Source organism: Hoplias malabaricus, chromosome X1 (assembly GCF_029633855.1).
Source record: "Hoplias malabaricus isolate fHopMal1 chromosome X1, fHopMal1.hap1, whole genome shotgun sequence".
NCBI classification, from domain to species: Eukaryota; Metazoa; Chordata; class Actinopteri; order Characiformes; family Erythrinidae; genus Hoplias; species Hoplias malabaricus.
In genome coordinates this window covers 15908065-15924430 of record NC_089818.1, presented here as the reverse complement: position 1 = coordinate 15924430, position 16366 = coordinate 15908065, and the positions used below count along the sequence as shown (strand labels likewise).

At 40.0% G+C, this 16366-nt stretch overlaps 1 protein-coding gene across 1 annotated transcript in view; it reads left to right on the top strand.

Annotated features, from left to right (window-relative positions):
• Positions 1–5571: 5571 nt before the first annotated feature.
• Positions 5572–16366, top strand: part of LOC136675513 (epidermal growth factor receptor-like) — a 58488-nt gene continuing 47693 nt past the window's right edge. Inside the window, exon 1 of the mRNA XM_066652071.1 lies at positions 5572–5843. Within this exon, the coding sequence (XP_066508168.1) occupies positions 5765–5843 (79 nt within the window). The 5' untranslated portion in view covers positions 5572–5764. The remainder of the gene's footprint in view (positions 5844–16366) is intronic.

Genomic DNA, 16366 nt, shown 5'->3' with positions numbered 1-16366 from the left:
AATCTAGATTAAAGACCTTCCTGTTCTCCTGTGCCATTGAGTAGCACTGCACTTAGATCTACATACAGACTTCAGACATCTCTAATTTATTTGATTTGCTTTAGTTTTTAGTACTATATAAATGCCTTTTCTTTTCTTGCTCAGTTTTATTTGTTTTTGATATTTTGATTTGTTTTAATTCTATTCTATTCTAACAGCTTTTTAACTGTATTCATTAAATTACATTTAAATTCTTCTACTGTAATTGTCTGTATTGTTCTGTAAAGCACTTTGAATTGCCATTGGGTACGAAAGGTGCTCTATAATTAAACCTGCCTTGCCCTTTGTTTCCAACCAATAATAAATGTAATTTTTATTAGGCTTATTGATTAATGAATTATGTGCTTATTAATTTGTCCTCAAACGACCGACCACCTTTAGTTTACGTTCAAGCCTCGACTTATGAACCCTTCTCTGTGTCCAGCAGCAGTTGTGACCGGTCCAAACCTCTCTGGCCTTCTTTTGTGCTTTTTTGGACAATGTCTTGGCTGTCCAGCTGGACTCGGTCATGCGAGATCAAAGCCCAGCGCTGGTGTCTGAGACACCTCCCGCACGGCCGAGCTCCACATCATTCTTCTGCATCAATAAACAACTTAATTACTTCCAATCCTCGTCTGATGAGCAGCTTCACCACTAACGTCCACTTCACGTCCACACAAATAGGAGAACTGGACCGGTGCTCTTGACACGGAGAGAAAGCACTGTTTAAACTCTGGTGGACATTGTTATTGTGATCTAAAAATACGATAACATTCAGAGAATAGGATGGTGAATAATTCAGCACGCCCAGATGGCAGTCTTGAACCTGCTCTTGACCCTTGTGGACTGCATGTGCATGAGTGTGTGTGTGTGTTTATGTTTGGGGGGTGGGGGTGGGCGGTTTTGTTCTTCAGTAAACACAGATCTTAAGGAGGTCAAGTATTATCTCATTATCTTTGGTGATCTCCTTTTCTCTATATGTTTTCCTTTTCTGTTTATCCATTAATTTAACCCATAACAAATCTAAGATTTAGCCTGTGTGGATTCCTTCAACCTTAGAAGGAAGCAGGTCTTAATATTATTATTATTATCATTATTATTATTATTATTATTATTATTATTATTATTTTGCACTAGAAGTCACTAAGAGAGAATACATTATATTGCTTGCAGTGGTGGTGGGTGATAGTCCTATTACTGCTTAACATTATAGATATTAATACTACCTATTATTTTAAGGCACTATACTATACTGTAATATAGTCATAATACGCATCATACCCTGAAATATGTTTTTTTTTATTACACACCCAGCACAATTTTATGTAACAGTGCATCATCAGCGACAGTAAATCAACAATCAAATAAACAGTCCCCCCCTCAAGCATTCCATCACTGACCCTCCAAAACAACAAGCAATATGTTTTTTTGCTGGCGTAATAATTGGGCTGAGGGCAGGACGAGGCCAGTCCTGGAAAAAAAAACACGGTCCAGGGGTCATTGGAGCACAGTCTGAGGGCCAGAAGCGAGAGAGCTCACACACATATGGGATTAAAATAATCTTTTTTTCCATTTTAATCTTTTCAATTCAAGGAAAATGCATATGTTTGTGATTTAATCTCCTTTCTTTCTCTGAGGAACCGGACGCTGATGTGAAAGAGAGGATTCTTTAATCCTTTCAGCTGTTGTGACTCAGAATATCTCACATATCCAACCTGCCGGCCATGGACAATGAGTTTTACAATATCTTTCCCCAGTTAGATTGGTGTCAAGGCTTACTCATTCATTCTTATCAGTTTGTGTACAGATAGCTTTCTCAGATATGACCTGTGACGACCTAATGCTGACCACTGGCTGGAAAGGCAGGGACATTTTAAAGACCAGTTTTTCTGAAGCCATGGGGATAGTCTGGATCAGGGACTCAACCACTGGGCTATGGACCACTAGTGCGCCGCATTGCAATGTCATCTACATAACTAAATAGAGTTAGAATTCTGGACACCGTGGAGAGCCCAACACACCCTTTGGATGAACAGATGAACAGGATGAAGACACTGGTGGTTGGTGGGGTTCAGTAACTTCATCCCAAGTAGCAGAAGATAGGTATGGAATATTTATAGGAGGCCAGATTGGAAGTGGGAAGGGTTCCACGCATAGTTCTCCCCCAAACTTTAGTTATATCAAAAGTCCATCAAGCGGACCTTGAGATGAAAAATGTTGGGAAGCCCTGGTTATTTTACCCCATGGGAAATATGTGTAATCATTGTACTCACAATTTGACTTTCAGACCCCAACCCCAGAAACTAGGGTTTGTCTTTTGATAAAGTATGGTGCTATTTAATGAGTGCTCCATGGAAAAGCTGAATGTGTTTTATATTAAAATCATGGTTTAAAGTCGTTGACTTTGTTCCTTCAGTATTTTACAATCAGTGCCACTTTATTACTCCAGAATGCCCAGCTGTAACCCTACCTTCCACAACCATGTAATGTTTTAAGTGTTCCCGTTCCAACCATGACTTTTCCATGCTATCCCTTACTTCTCCAAACTCATCAAAACTCCTCATTTCCTGTCCCAGCACAATTCATCCAGGCATTACTTCTTGTAATGTAATAACAGCTTGTAGAAACGAGTCAGAGATGTATGAGGTCCTTCACTCATGTCACCGCTCAGTCTGTATGTGGACATTATCAAGATTTGTGTCATGCTTGGCTTGCCGTAATGATGGCCATGAAGCCCCTGTGAATAAATGTCCACCATTACTGCATCCCAGGTTAAACGGCATCATCGTCTCAAATGACGTTACTGTGACAAAGTGACCATGATCTCTCAAAGATACAAAGTGCTGGATTAAAAACACAGTGGATGAAGGTCATTTCTGACAGCTTGAAAGATGTGTTCCTTATAGGTGATGTTAATGATTTTAATCCAATATATATATATTTTAAATTATGAAGACATTTCCTCACCCCTTGCTAGCTCTCTGGTCTGTTTTCACGTTGGGAAAAAGGTGCAGTGTTTGTACGCAGCCTTGGCATGGTAAATGGGAAACAAAATGTCTCTGCCCCTGCTACCTGCTCAGGCACAGTGAGAAACAGCATCTAGAGACATTTAGACGGTGGAGAGACCTCCGTAAATTGAAAAGCATTAAAATAAAATAGATGAGGAAATAGATTGCTCTATTCTTGCTCCATAGGTTGGTAACACTGACTTATTTTAGCTTTTACAGTGACATTACTGAAGGAGGAACTGCATGAAAATAAACGCAGACGGAGCGTGCTACAAAAAAAGAACAGCTTGAGTTACATATACGTTTCTGTGGTAATTCAAACAGTGAATAAAAACTTACAGACGAGTTAATCTTCAACCATCAACAAGCTACAGTCGGCTTCTTACTCAAACACACCGTTCCACCTTAATAAATGCAAAGCTTTTGAATGAACACAAATGGGAGCAGGAAATAGTAGTAGCTCTGCAGAATCTTCTATGTTACCTTTAAACTGCTATGTTCTACAAATGACCTAGAAGATGATACACTGGCTTTAGGAATGTGTTATTAGCCTGTCGTCACCAAACCCCATGTCAAGTGTTGGCTAGAGAGTATACCTCTGTAGATATGGGATATGGAGCAGTGGAACTGTGCTTTCTGGAGCTCTGGAGTACCATCCAGTGAAGCTGGAGTTAACTGAAGCAGCTTTTGTAAACTAGAACTAATCATTCAATATCTGTATGTTTTTGCTAAATGCCATCAGATCCTCACAGATATGTTCCATCAGTTACTGTAAAGCATTTCTAGAAAAACTGAGGCTGCAAAAAAAGCCCAGCTCCCTATTTGAACCCTTGGTTTCTGAAGGAACATTGGACGAACAAACATCCACAAGCTGTTGGCCATGAGCTGAAGACACCGTTGATATAAACAGGTACATTGCTTCAGTTGAGGACTTCTGATGAAATGTAGCATCAACGCTCTTGGAAATTGAGACAGAAGTGTTACACGAATAACTGTAGTGTAGATTCCTGACAGAGTAGCGATGGTGCAAAGAAAATATTGTGAAACAAATTAAAACATGCAGCTGTACCAAATTAGTAGCAGCCTAAAAGCAAATACTCTATATAACACTTTTACAGACACTGGCTCACCTGATGTTTCTCTGAAGACTTGATTACCTACGATCTTCCAAAAGTTACATAGTGTCGTTTCTGCAGTGCTTAGGCCAGAGTAGCAGTGAGAGAGGCACTGTTCTCCCTATGTCAGGTTTGTGAAGCATCACAATTATTTGGAATCGGTAATTATAGGGTACAAATATTACCTAGTGTTGCTTTAATTCCACAGAAATCACTGTTTAGAAAAGGTGTCTACAAACCATAGTGTATAAGAATATGTCAGTTCCCAATAAAGTTCCTGGTTATTAACTACAGAATAAAGGTTTATAAATATTTAAACGTGGACCTTAAATCTAATAAAACTATTTATTTTAACGGCAAAGGCACAGAAAGTTATCAAATGTATTATTCAACAAGATGCAGCTCAAATACTTTTAGTGGAAGAACACAAGCACAGGACTTTAATGTATTGTTGCTCCCCCATTTATAACACCCGTGGGAGCACAATTTTTCAAAATCACTTTTAGGCGGTCCTGCCATCCAAACACAGCTTTTTAGCTGGCATGTCTTAAGGTGGATTTAGCAGAAAAAGATCCTAAGTGACACTTAAATGGATAGACTCAAAGAATAATTGATGGCTTCTCGCTTGGTTTGACCATTAAAGTCATCAAGTACAGCTTTAGAAATTGTGGCATTTGGGAACGTCACTCAGTCTTCCAGTTCAGACTCTATTACTTTGTGATTTAATCTGGAAATTTGGAAAAGAATGCTGCCCTAGCAATGCCAAGGAATAGCCTATTTCAACCCTCTCTGAGTGTTTATGTCCTAGCATGTCCTAGCCTGCGAGACTGAACGTTCTGGTCCAAAACTAAGTAATCAGCTCCAGTCCTTTCAATCTTCCCTGCCCCTCTTGAAGGGCTTGATCTTTACCTGATGAGATGGAAAAGGTGTGTTGAGGCATAAAACACTTATTTGCCTGGACTGCAGCTGGCACCATTACCCATCTTTCATAAAGTCAGAGACAGTTTTCTGCAGGATGTATTACATCAGAAAAAATGATTATTCACCTCTCTGATTTATTATTTTGGGACGGGCTAACAGTTATTTTTTATTGGGAGTTTGTCACACCCCCATCCACCTGAAATTTACACCTATTGTACGCCTGTATTTCTGCAGCCATTCGCCACCTGCTTCAGGGGTAAAAGGAGCTGTAAAAGAACCAGAACAAAACGAAACCTCTCACCTCTCTGGGGAGATGGGAGAGGTCCCTGGGGGGGCTAGTTTGAGAGGCTGTCCCAGTCCACCCTGTTTTTAAAGCCATTCTGCCTTAATTCATCCCTCCCTCCTGCTGACGTCACTCCTCCGTCCTAGCCACCAGAAGGCAGTCTCTCTCTCCCTCTCTCTCTCTCTCACACTCTCACACACACACACTCTTTGCGTGTGTGTATGTGAGAAGGAGGAGCTGTCAAAAGTTTCCAAGTTTGTTGTAAAGTCGAGACACAGCTCCTTCCACAAGAGCAACTTTTAGTCACACAGCGTTTTCTCAAACGGGGAAACCCTGCCATTATGGAGTAACACAGGACTGTGAGGAAAAGCTAAGCGGTTAAAAGAAAAGAACAAGAAGAAGAAAGAACATAAGACGAAATGGCAAGCTCTGAGGCGGGATTCATTCTCACCTTCTTGCTCCTTTCCTCGGGCTGGTGTTTGACGCCGGAAAAGAAAGGTAAGGAAAGATATGATTTAAGTATCTCTTACTTCTAATTAATGTCATAGTTCCGCTTATATCTGAGTCTGCTTAAATACCTGTTATGGGTTTATTCCCTCCTGGAACATGGGAGACACACTGACGGCGTACAGAGGAGCTGTAGTCGCCTCAGGGCAACCTCAGCTCGGCGAAGAGTGGCGGCGTTACCGCGCTGTGGGAAAGGGACGGAACTTTTTTTTCTGTGGGGATTTTTCCCAGCGCTTTCATTAGGGGTCCACGCACGTAGAGCGGTTTAGATGTTGACTTTCCCATTATTGTTATGGCATTTTAACCTCGACTTTCTCTCAGAAATCCCTTAGTGCCTGTACTGAGTCGGCAGTTTTACACTGTTATTGTGGATTTAACACGGTTCAGCGGTTTACACTCTCAGTGTATTCTGTAATTCAACAAAGTTTGTTTATGTGTTCATTCAGCGTTTAAACTGTTGTTTCAAAGTGATACAGCAGTCCCACACAGCAAGTGTTACCTCAGGACTGCTAATTTCAGTGTAAATGGAGATTCCCCATTGACAGAGAAACAGTCCAACGGCCAAATGAATTTGAATTGTCAATTAACTGTCAATTGAATTTGAACCGTAACGTGTTCAGCACAAGATTGTAACACCGTAACATTTTCTTTTCACAAAGTCTCTGCATACATGTTTTAAAAATACACGAAACCCCAGTTTTAGGCACTTAATAAAGACTCAAGGCTAATTTAATGAATGCTCATGTTCCTTTGAGAGTCGGTTCAGTTCATTCATGGGTAAATCAGTGATGCAGATTCTGTTAGTTGACTTTCAAGTGCTTACTCAAAACTGTGTGTGTTTTCAATTAGCTATTTCAACAAAACAGCATGGTATTTATATGATTTATATTAAGGGTACATTAGGATACCACTTAAATAACATGAAACATCCTAAATATACAGAACTTACAAACACTTCTAAACGAGACTGATCATTATGGCTCTCCTGCCAAACTCTGTCAGTTAAGTAAGGCAAGATTCCCGAATAAATCTGGGGCTGCACCATTAATCGGCCTATTTAGTGCTCATGTAATGCTGTTTACCGCTGTGATTTGTTTATTTAGAAAGTCTCAATATTTCAGTGTGTTAGATGGGTCAACTAAGGGGTGTCCCATGTGTAAACAGTGTTCCCTGCCAATATTGACAGATGGGACGCACTCAAATCAGTTTATTACAGTCTGCTTCCTCCTTTGTACAGCCGCTCAGATTCAGAATTAAATTCAGGCCAGGGCAGGAATCACCTTCAGTTTTCTTTATTGAAAAGCTTCTAAATTGCCCCCTGTGATTAAGTGCTCATTTCACAATGCTCTTTAGACACACAGGGCTTTCATTCATGTCCAAGACTGGCATTATGAGAGTTCCTACGTTAACTAGTCTTATTAGAGGCAATGACTTGCATTTCTCCATCACATTAAGCAGGATATAATAAGTTAATACCGTGCAGACACTCTGCAGAAGAAGGATGGTGTTTCTGAGGCATGGAGGAGGTTACAATGTGCAGGAATGATACATGTATGGAGGAGTAAAGTATGCAGTGTATTGTTATTTGTCATCCATGCTGCGTTGTCGTTTGAATCTGCCTTATATACAGCACTGTGCATAAGTCAGAGACCACCATTCATTTATTGAATTTCCATCTATCTATAAAGAATGTGTGTTTTTTCTCTCTCTCATGTAATGAAAAGGGGTGCCAGAATTGCACCTTCAAGCTGAGAACATCTAAGGAACCTTTATTTGCAAGAATGCAGAGAGAGAGTGCAGTGAGGGAGAGGGAGAGGAAGAGAGGGAGTGACAGAAGGAGGTTTTTACTGAGAGGTCAGGCCGTGTCTAATCTTGGGCCAAGGAAAAAGCACTGATCCGAAAAACTTACATTTCAAACAGCAACTGAAATATATTGGAGTTCTTTTTACATATTACACAAGCAAATACTTGGACAACTAGAAAACCTGGAGAGCTGCCCGATTTATAGCCATGTTTCACTACAGTTTCATTTTAGCCTCAGCAGGGTCTGACTTCTGGATGACCAGACTGAGGTCAGAACTATGTACTACGAGGAAGTGAGTGATTTTATTTCCCAGAAAGAGACTCTGCCTCTCTAAAACCCAACAGCTATGCAGTAAAACCACTGGTCAACCACAACTCTCAAGAGTGTTCAGAAACGCTAATGCCTCAGAGAGGGGTTCACACAACAACGAGGCTAAATTTGTTCACTTTGTCTTAGAGAACTGACTACACTCTTAAAACAAGGTTCCCAATTTCTTCTTCAATACTTCAGCTTCAGAAGGGTCCTTCACCCATCTCTCCTATCTCTATTACAGACATGGGTCTTTGCAGAAGCTTCATCTGAAAGGTTTTTATTGATCCAAAAATGATTCTCTGTGGCATCTCACCATCAAAACATTTTGGGACCTTCATTTTAAGACAACAGCACTGCAGTAAATAAACTAAAAGCCCATATTCTAAGAAAAATGAGGGTTTTAAGTATGATTCCACAATGTGAACGTACTTTAAAGCTTTAAAAGTATTTTCACTCACAGCATGGCTCTGTAGAACTCATTCAGACACCTTCATTTTAAACAGTCTGGGTCTCAACAGCTCTACAACTGCCCCTTATTCCCTGGCTGAAGGTCAGTAGCTTGATGCAGATATCAGGCAAAGACAGTCTGTTTAGTCTTTTCTTGTTGTTTTTTTTTTTGGGGGGATAAATCTCAGTGTTTTTACTTTTTAGTTTTATCTGTAAAAAAAAACTGCTCACCCTCATCATTTTACTGCTGTAACCCTCAGGCCCGTATGTAGGCCCATGCTTCAGTTCCTCTCTTTCAGGACAAAATATTTGTCATGATGATAATGATATGAAAATGCTGTGACTGGTATCAGTGCAGATTTAAAGAAGATATTTGAAGGGTTTTAAGGATTTAAACAGCTGGGAATTAGATTGTATTGATAAACAGATAGATACAGTACCAGTCAAATGTTTGGACACGCCCACTCACGGAGGGTTTCCTTTGTTTTGGTCCAATTTCCACATATTGTGAATGTACAGTTCCAGTCAAAAGCTTGGACACATCTCATTCAAAGGTTTTTTTTTAACATTGTAATAACATGTGGAAGTCATTAAAAGTATGAAGGGACACATATGGGATTATGTAAAGTTTGTAAGCCAACAATTTTAAACAAACCAGAAAATGTTTTATACTTTAGATTCTTCAAAGTAGCCACCTTTTGCTTTGAAGAGGGCTTTGCACACTCAGTGTTTTCTGAATCAGCTTCATGAGGTCGTCACCTGGAATGGTTTTCAGTGAACAGCTGTGTAGAACCACTCACCTTCTTGATGTGTTTGAGACCATGCGTTTGGGTTGTGCAGAGGTAGGGGCTGGTACACAGTTCTATGCAATGAATAGCCCTATTCCACCAATGATTAATGAGAAGATGTTACTGGTACTGTATGACTGTACATTTCTGCTAAAATATTAGATAAAAAAGATGTTGTCTGCCTAAATATAATACAGAACAATCATCAAAATATTGAACAATAGTATTTGCAAAAAAGATATATCAGGTTGCACTAAAGATATAACCTATTCATAGACTTCTTAGCAGTTAGTGATTAAGTCTAACAATTAATAACAGGAGACAAAGCCTGTAATGAAGAGGATTAATAGCCAAACTCAGCCCTGAACACACATCACCATGTTGTTTTAGAGATGAGACTCTGTACTGGAAACTCTCAGGTCTGAATGTGGCTCAGTGAGTTTTGTGTGAGAGTGAGTGTGCGTGAGCGCGTGCTCAGTTTGTTTAGGTGGTTCGGGCGGATCTGACTGAGACTGGCTGAAACAGTAAGAGTTTGGGAATGCAGATGTCAGCGAGGGAGACTCACCTAAATCCTTCCTGTTTAAAGCAGGTCCTTTATAATTGTTCATCTAAAGAACTTCCACACTGACACTACTGTTACTGACCACTGCAGAGGAGTGAGGAACCTTTTACACCTGCTTTAAACCTCTTTGCACTGACATTTAGGAGAAGTGCATAAGAGTCCATTACTGAGCTAACTGAGTCTTTAATGGTCTACGTATTACTAAATTCACCCCTGAGAAGTTTCATAACAGTGCTGATAACATAGCTTCATATCAAATCATCACTGTCAAATGAAAATCATTTTCCTGCCAAAAATGTAACTTTACACGAGAAGGAAAAAACCGTCTTAAAGTTCAATGGAAGTCAATGTAAGAAGATTTAATTTCAAGTAAATTTGGAGCATTTTTGTTGGTACATTCTTTATGATTTTTTCACACAGTGTGGAGGACAGCTGTTGTGTCCAAATGTTGTAGCAAAGTAAAAAATCGTCAAAAATGGAGATACATATTTTTAATTGGACAGCGACAAACTCATTGTAAGGTCAGGTACTTGGTGAATTTGTTAGGTGGCTAGCCTCAGTATCCAACTTAGCAGCATCTACTCACATGCCTCTAAGTAGACTGAGGTGTTTTTAAAATTAAAACTAATTATTTTAATGACTCTGTGTTTAGCTGCTAGTGAGCAATGAGAAGAGGAAGCCATTCAAACATCTGTGATGAAATATAATTAAAGCACAACTACAGTATTCCAATTTATTTATACTTTTAAAACCATCTTTTTTAATGAAGAATAATCTAATTTAGACAGTTTCACTTTACTCCAAAAGGACTTTCATTAATTGTCTGTAAGTGCTTATCCAGCTGTGATTGGACAGACTCAGATGAGGAGGCGGGGCAATTCTTAAGTGTTTGAACTCTAAGTAAGATGCTACAGAAAACAGAATTACATGTTTTATCACATGTATTCTGACTTAGGCAGGTGACAAAACACTGACTTGGCTAATTAACTCCAGGTAATTAGTAATGAAGTACTGATTAAGTACCATAAGTGAGCCTCTCCTGCTAAAAATTCAGAAGCAAACTTAAGGGGGATGGTGTAAATTAGATTTGTCTCCTTTACCAAAAGTTGTGCCTTGACCATCCTCTTCTGCAAACCGGTGTGTTGACCCAATCATAACAAATCCCTAGTGTTTGTGAGCTTACAGACAGATCTCCCAAATATTTCAGCACGGCTAAACAAACCAGAGAGTGTGCACCAGGCCACTTGCTTATAAAGCGTCGAGGCGTGTGTGAGGACCCTCAGAACACAGGATGTTCCAGTGAAACCTTCAGCCTTGCCTAGTTTTTTTTTTTTTTTTTTAACTGAACTCATTTTAACGTTAATGCAGTTGTTTTTCCTGCTTCACTTCCTGAGTGGTCTGTTCCAGCGGCTCATTAGGATTCGGCCCCAGTTCTTGATGAACCTTTCTTTCTTTTTTCTGCTTTCCTTCCCTTTTGTTTTTTTTAAATCCAAGAGCCCAAGGCAGATGTTGCTGTTACACATGACTTCTTCATCACACCCTCATCTTCCAAAAACACCCTGACGCTGCTGCCAACACTAACATATTGCGAACGTTAAAAAAAAAAAACTGCCTACCTGCAAAACATGGTCAAGGCTTTGAATTTGTCAAAACATGACTTTCTGGACTTGTCAGCAGTTACTGCTGAGATAGTAGGCTACTTTTCTGGAGCTGTAGTTATAGACTAAACAGGGGTTTCAATGGCGAACCCCTGCTGGAAATGTGAATTAAAGCAATTTAGTCCAGGGCTGAGCCAATACTGAGGAGCAGTGCTTTTGTGGATGGTTTTATTAAAGGGGAATTGCACTGATGCTCTGCATAGTTCAGTCAATGAAAGTGATTTCACATAAAAATGGTGCATTGTACAGGCACCAGCTCAGATTTTATTTTTAGAATGCTGCTGATAGGAACCAGGGGCCCATGTAAGTTTTATTAACCACCACTGAATATATATATATATATTGAAATTTTGAAAAATCTGTGAGGTATCCCTTTAAGACTAAGATATTTTTAATTAAAGTACACCCACATAACGTAAAGGTTGTATATGAATTAAAGATTTCTCTAAAACCCTATGTTCAAGCCCAGAACAAGCCTTAATTCTGAAGTGTGGAGGTGACACATGAGTCTAAATGGAAGTCTAAACATACACGTGTCAGATTGTGGTTGAAATTACAGCCTGCCTCACAGGATTATTTTTGATGCCCCATTTTGCTGAAATGAGGCTTTTAGACATTTCCTCTTAACAATTTACGTGCCATTTAGTTGAATGTCAGAGGACATTAATGAGGTTTTACTCCATCCAGGGCCCGTATCCAGTTTTAGATTGAAAAGCCATCAGCGTTCCTGTTTCCTACAGTAATGATGGAGGGATCTTTAGTCCTTCATTGTCACTCTCCTGGGGTTTGAATTGGTTTAGTAAGTCATCTTGAGCATGGGGAAAACATCAGGCTTCAACTGCACTCTGGTTGAGAAGAACTTTGGATTTGATGACGCACTTTCTTTGGCCATCTCTTTCTTCCGCAGGAAACGCAATCGGAACGTTTCCAAAATGGAAGAGCATTGCAGAAATGTCTTCAAATGTCAGTTGCAGGGGCTTTTATGTAGAGTACTGTGCACACGTCTGAGTAAGAGTCATTCAGTGTTCAGCATCAGGACAAAAACCCACAGAAAAGGTAAAATACATTCAACAGAAACTGACACAAAAGCCTCAGAGACTAAATATACATCAGTAATTTGGGGCGGCTGTCCATTTTCAAAGGTCACCACAGCTTCCTTGTTCTATTTTCAAAACATTTGTTATTTTGTTTGTTTCCTTTTCTCAGTACGACTTCTTGACATTTCTACTTCCTTGCAGACCCACAGCATTTAAAGGTCTAATTACAGGATGCACAGAATCTAGCTCCACTCTCACAGTCAAATCAGAAGCAAAGACTTTGCCATTTTTTTACTTCAAATTGTGGAAACTCTTGCAAGTGGATTATCTTAAATAAGATCCACTCAGTAATATCCTTTAAGTGTCTCATACCTAATGACTATTTTAACTGGAAGGTAAACACATGAACAGTGGTCTTTCATTTTTCCACATTGCTTGTGTCATATAAATGTAATGGAACAGCTTTGTCATTGTTTCTTGTCTACTTAATCTCCTGACAGTGTTTTGATGCCACTTCTCTCTGAGGCTTCATGAGCTAAACAGTAACTTTTGACAAATGTATCACAGACAGATGCTTTGAGCACATTTCATTCCACCCTCCTCAAATCAAAGTCTACGGCCCGTACATGTTTAATACGTTATATTTTAGAACTGAGTTAATTGTTGACCTTTTCTTGCACTGTAACTGTGAGATTGACGTTAGAGGCTGGAAAGTTAAAGCCTTTTCTGAAGGGCCCTCTCCACTCAGTTTGACTTGAATGCATCTGGTCGAAAGTATGCTTTCAAATGTTATGTTTATAGACTCAGTCCTCAAGCTGGAGCGTCCTGCCTTTGAGTAAACAGCGGTCAGCAGCCCAGCGTGTGCCACGTGGTGTCAGTTCTGGCAATAATTCAGTCTGTTATTGGTCTAATGCAAACAACACTAAGGCAGGGGTTTATCTGGAAAGGTGGAAAATCTGGAAAGAAGTACCTCCATGTCTTTTAGCTTTTCTTTGAAAAAATTAAATGAAATCTATTATCGTGCCTATCCATGACAAAATAGTCCATTTATTATTATTATTATTATTATTATTATTATATATATAAAAATAGATGTGTATCACAATAACAAAAATACACGTGTTAAAAATGTTCACTTACTACTTAATAACTCACTCACTCATGTTTAGCAGGCTGAAGATTGTCCACAGTGGGGTGCTATCTATAGCCAATCTTTTAATACTTTAGATCAATTATGTTGTTTTTCCTTGTTTAAATGTGACCTTGAACTTTTCCTTGTGTATTGTGTCCACTTCGACTTGTTTACAATCTTTTTTAAAGTGAAATACCATGATTATGGAAATGTTTTCAAGTACGGAAGGTTAAACTGCAGTAATATTGCCCAACTTTACTGCTATCTATGATTTAAGCAGAGCTGTTAAAACTCCTGCTCTTTGTCTTTCAATGCATCTCCCACTCTGTCCCATAAAACACCCACACTATTTGCATGGCTTTTGCATAGCCACGCTCTTCCTTTTCCAGGCCCCGGTCTGAGATTTCTCTCAGCGTTTGAGCTTCATGCTCTTCATCACTTCCCCTTTTCTACCTGTAACCTCCTCCTACTCCGCCAACGTTACCTTTTTTCCCCCCATCATTTCCATCAAACACTCTTTCACATTCTGTTACCGGAGCTTTCTCCCGGGTCTGGCGGGAGTTCTCAAAGGTACGGTTGTTAAAAGCGCTCCTTTAGCGAGGAGGTTTGAGAATGCCGGTTCCTGATAGTTCTTCCTGATGCTTGGCTTTCGCAGGACCACATCTGCAGAAGAGCTTGGAGTTGCTGCTGCTGAAATCAAGTGAATTGCTGAGACACACAAAAACAGCACGACCTCCTGCTTGGCCATAACTGTCCAACTGTTCCCGAAACCTGCCACAAGCTCCTTTAACCAGGGTTCTGAGTGGTCCTTTATTTGACAGAGAACAATGAGGAGAGGGCTGCTTGAGTGTCATGTTCCATGATGTTTTTACTGTTTGCATTCAACTGTAATAACACTGAGTGAGTCTGAAATGGCCAAAAGCCATTTCCATCCGGACACCACTATTACCCTAAGTACAATAGCTGCAATTTTCAGACTGGGTGACAGTGTGTTTCTCGCTGACCCTGTGGTTTGAACATTAGATGAGGGTTTTTATATTTCAAGCTGTCATTAGGCAGAAAGTGTTGCTGCCACACAGTTCCAGGGTCCTGGTGTTGTGGGATAATTCCCTGTTTCGGATTTTTGAAGAGTTTGGCATGTCTCCCTGTGTCTGCATGGGTTTTCTCCGGGTGCTCCAGTGTCCCCAGGTTTAGCCAGTGATAACAGGTGGGCTCCATCCTGCTGTTACCGAAGATGTGATGACCTACAGTAAAATGATGTCCACTTTTATTTCTTTTTACAGATGGCAGTATGCCACACTCTGATAGAAACTACTGTAAACAGCCTATTTCATATCACTTAAGGAACACTAGGTAGCATTTATACCTTACAATTATGGCTTTAAACTGATTGCAATGCCTCACCTACCTGTAATAGGGAAACAGAGCCACTCCTGTTGCTGCTTCTGGCTCAGCATTCCAGAAACTACTATGTAACTGTTGGTGAAGGGTAAATACATTTGGAATTTGGAGCTAAAACTGTCATTAAATGTTTTTAAACCATACATTTAAAACATCTAACAGTTTTGAAGGGTTTGGAGTGATGTTGTAGATTAAACATATCCGAATCCATGGTGTTTTGCCACTTTCTCATCCTCTGAGACATGCCCACATTTCCAGCTGTTGCTTGCAAAAGCTGTGAATGTTCCTTAAAACCTAAAATAGTGCACTGTAGCACGAGAGCGTCATGGACTTTATTGCGTTTCCATGATCAAATGGGCCACTGTGGTGGAAAGCAACCTTGGAATTCAGACTGGAAAATACACAAGTTCCATTAGTTTTACATCTCATTAAGTGTGGCGTCATAAGAGCAGCTTTGAACAGCTTCTGTTTTACTGCGTCCCTCCTCATTGTTTGTTAGCGAGTTATAAAGCTGAGACGTGTTTATTACTCTCAAGCTTCGTTTGATGGCATATGGTCTGCTGTGTTTGGACAAAATGGAGTTATAGAATTGTTATCATGATCATTTCATCATTTGCCTTTTTCTGAGATTTTGGGGCCATCATCAGTACCTCTAATGTCTGCAAAACTGTACAGGACACAACACTATTTTAGTACTAATTGGGTATCACACGATTTAGAATCTGATACATTTTGAGGTTTGATAACGTGGAACGGAAAACAAAAACACAGTATTTCATTTTAATTAATTTATTCATTAAACTTCTGTGACTGCTTCATCTTGATCAGGGTTGTTCTGGGTGTGGAGCATTCCGGTAATCACAGTCCACCGCAGTGAAACTGTAATATCACATTTAAAATCACCCTGAGAGACTATGAATACCATCATCCAACAAACAACATTCATTCATTCATTCATTATCTGTAACCCTTATCCAGTTCAGGGTCGCGGTGGGTCCAGAGCCTACCTGGAATCATTGGGCGCAAGGCGGGAACACACACTGGAGGGGGCGCCAGTCCTTCACAGGGCAACACACACACACACACTTTTGAGTCACCAGTCCACCTGCAACGTGTGTTTTCGGACAGTGGGAGGAAACCCACGGGGAGAACACACTAACTCCTCACAGACAGTCACCCGGAGCGGGAATCGAACCCACAACCTCCAGGCCCCTGGAGTTGTGTGACTGCGACACTACCTGCTGCACCACCGTGCCGCCCCAACAAACAACAGCTAATGTATATTTAAAAGACATTTTAAAAGTTAAAACAATGTTTGAACACCAATTTTATTTAAAAGCTCCGAAATTCTTGATGCACTGAAGGGTTAAACT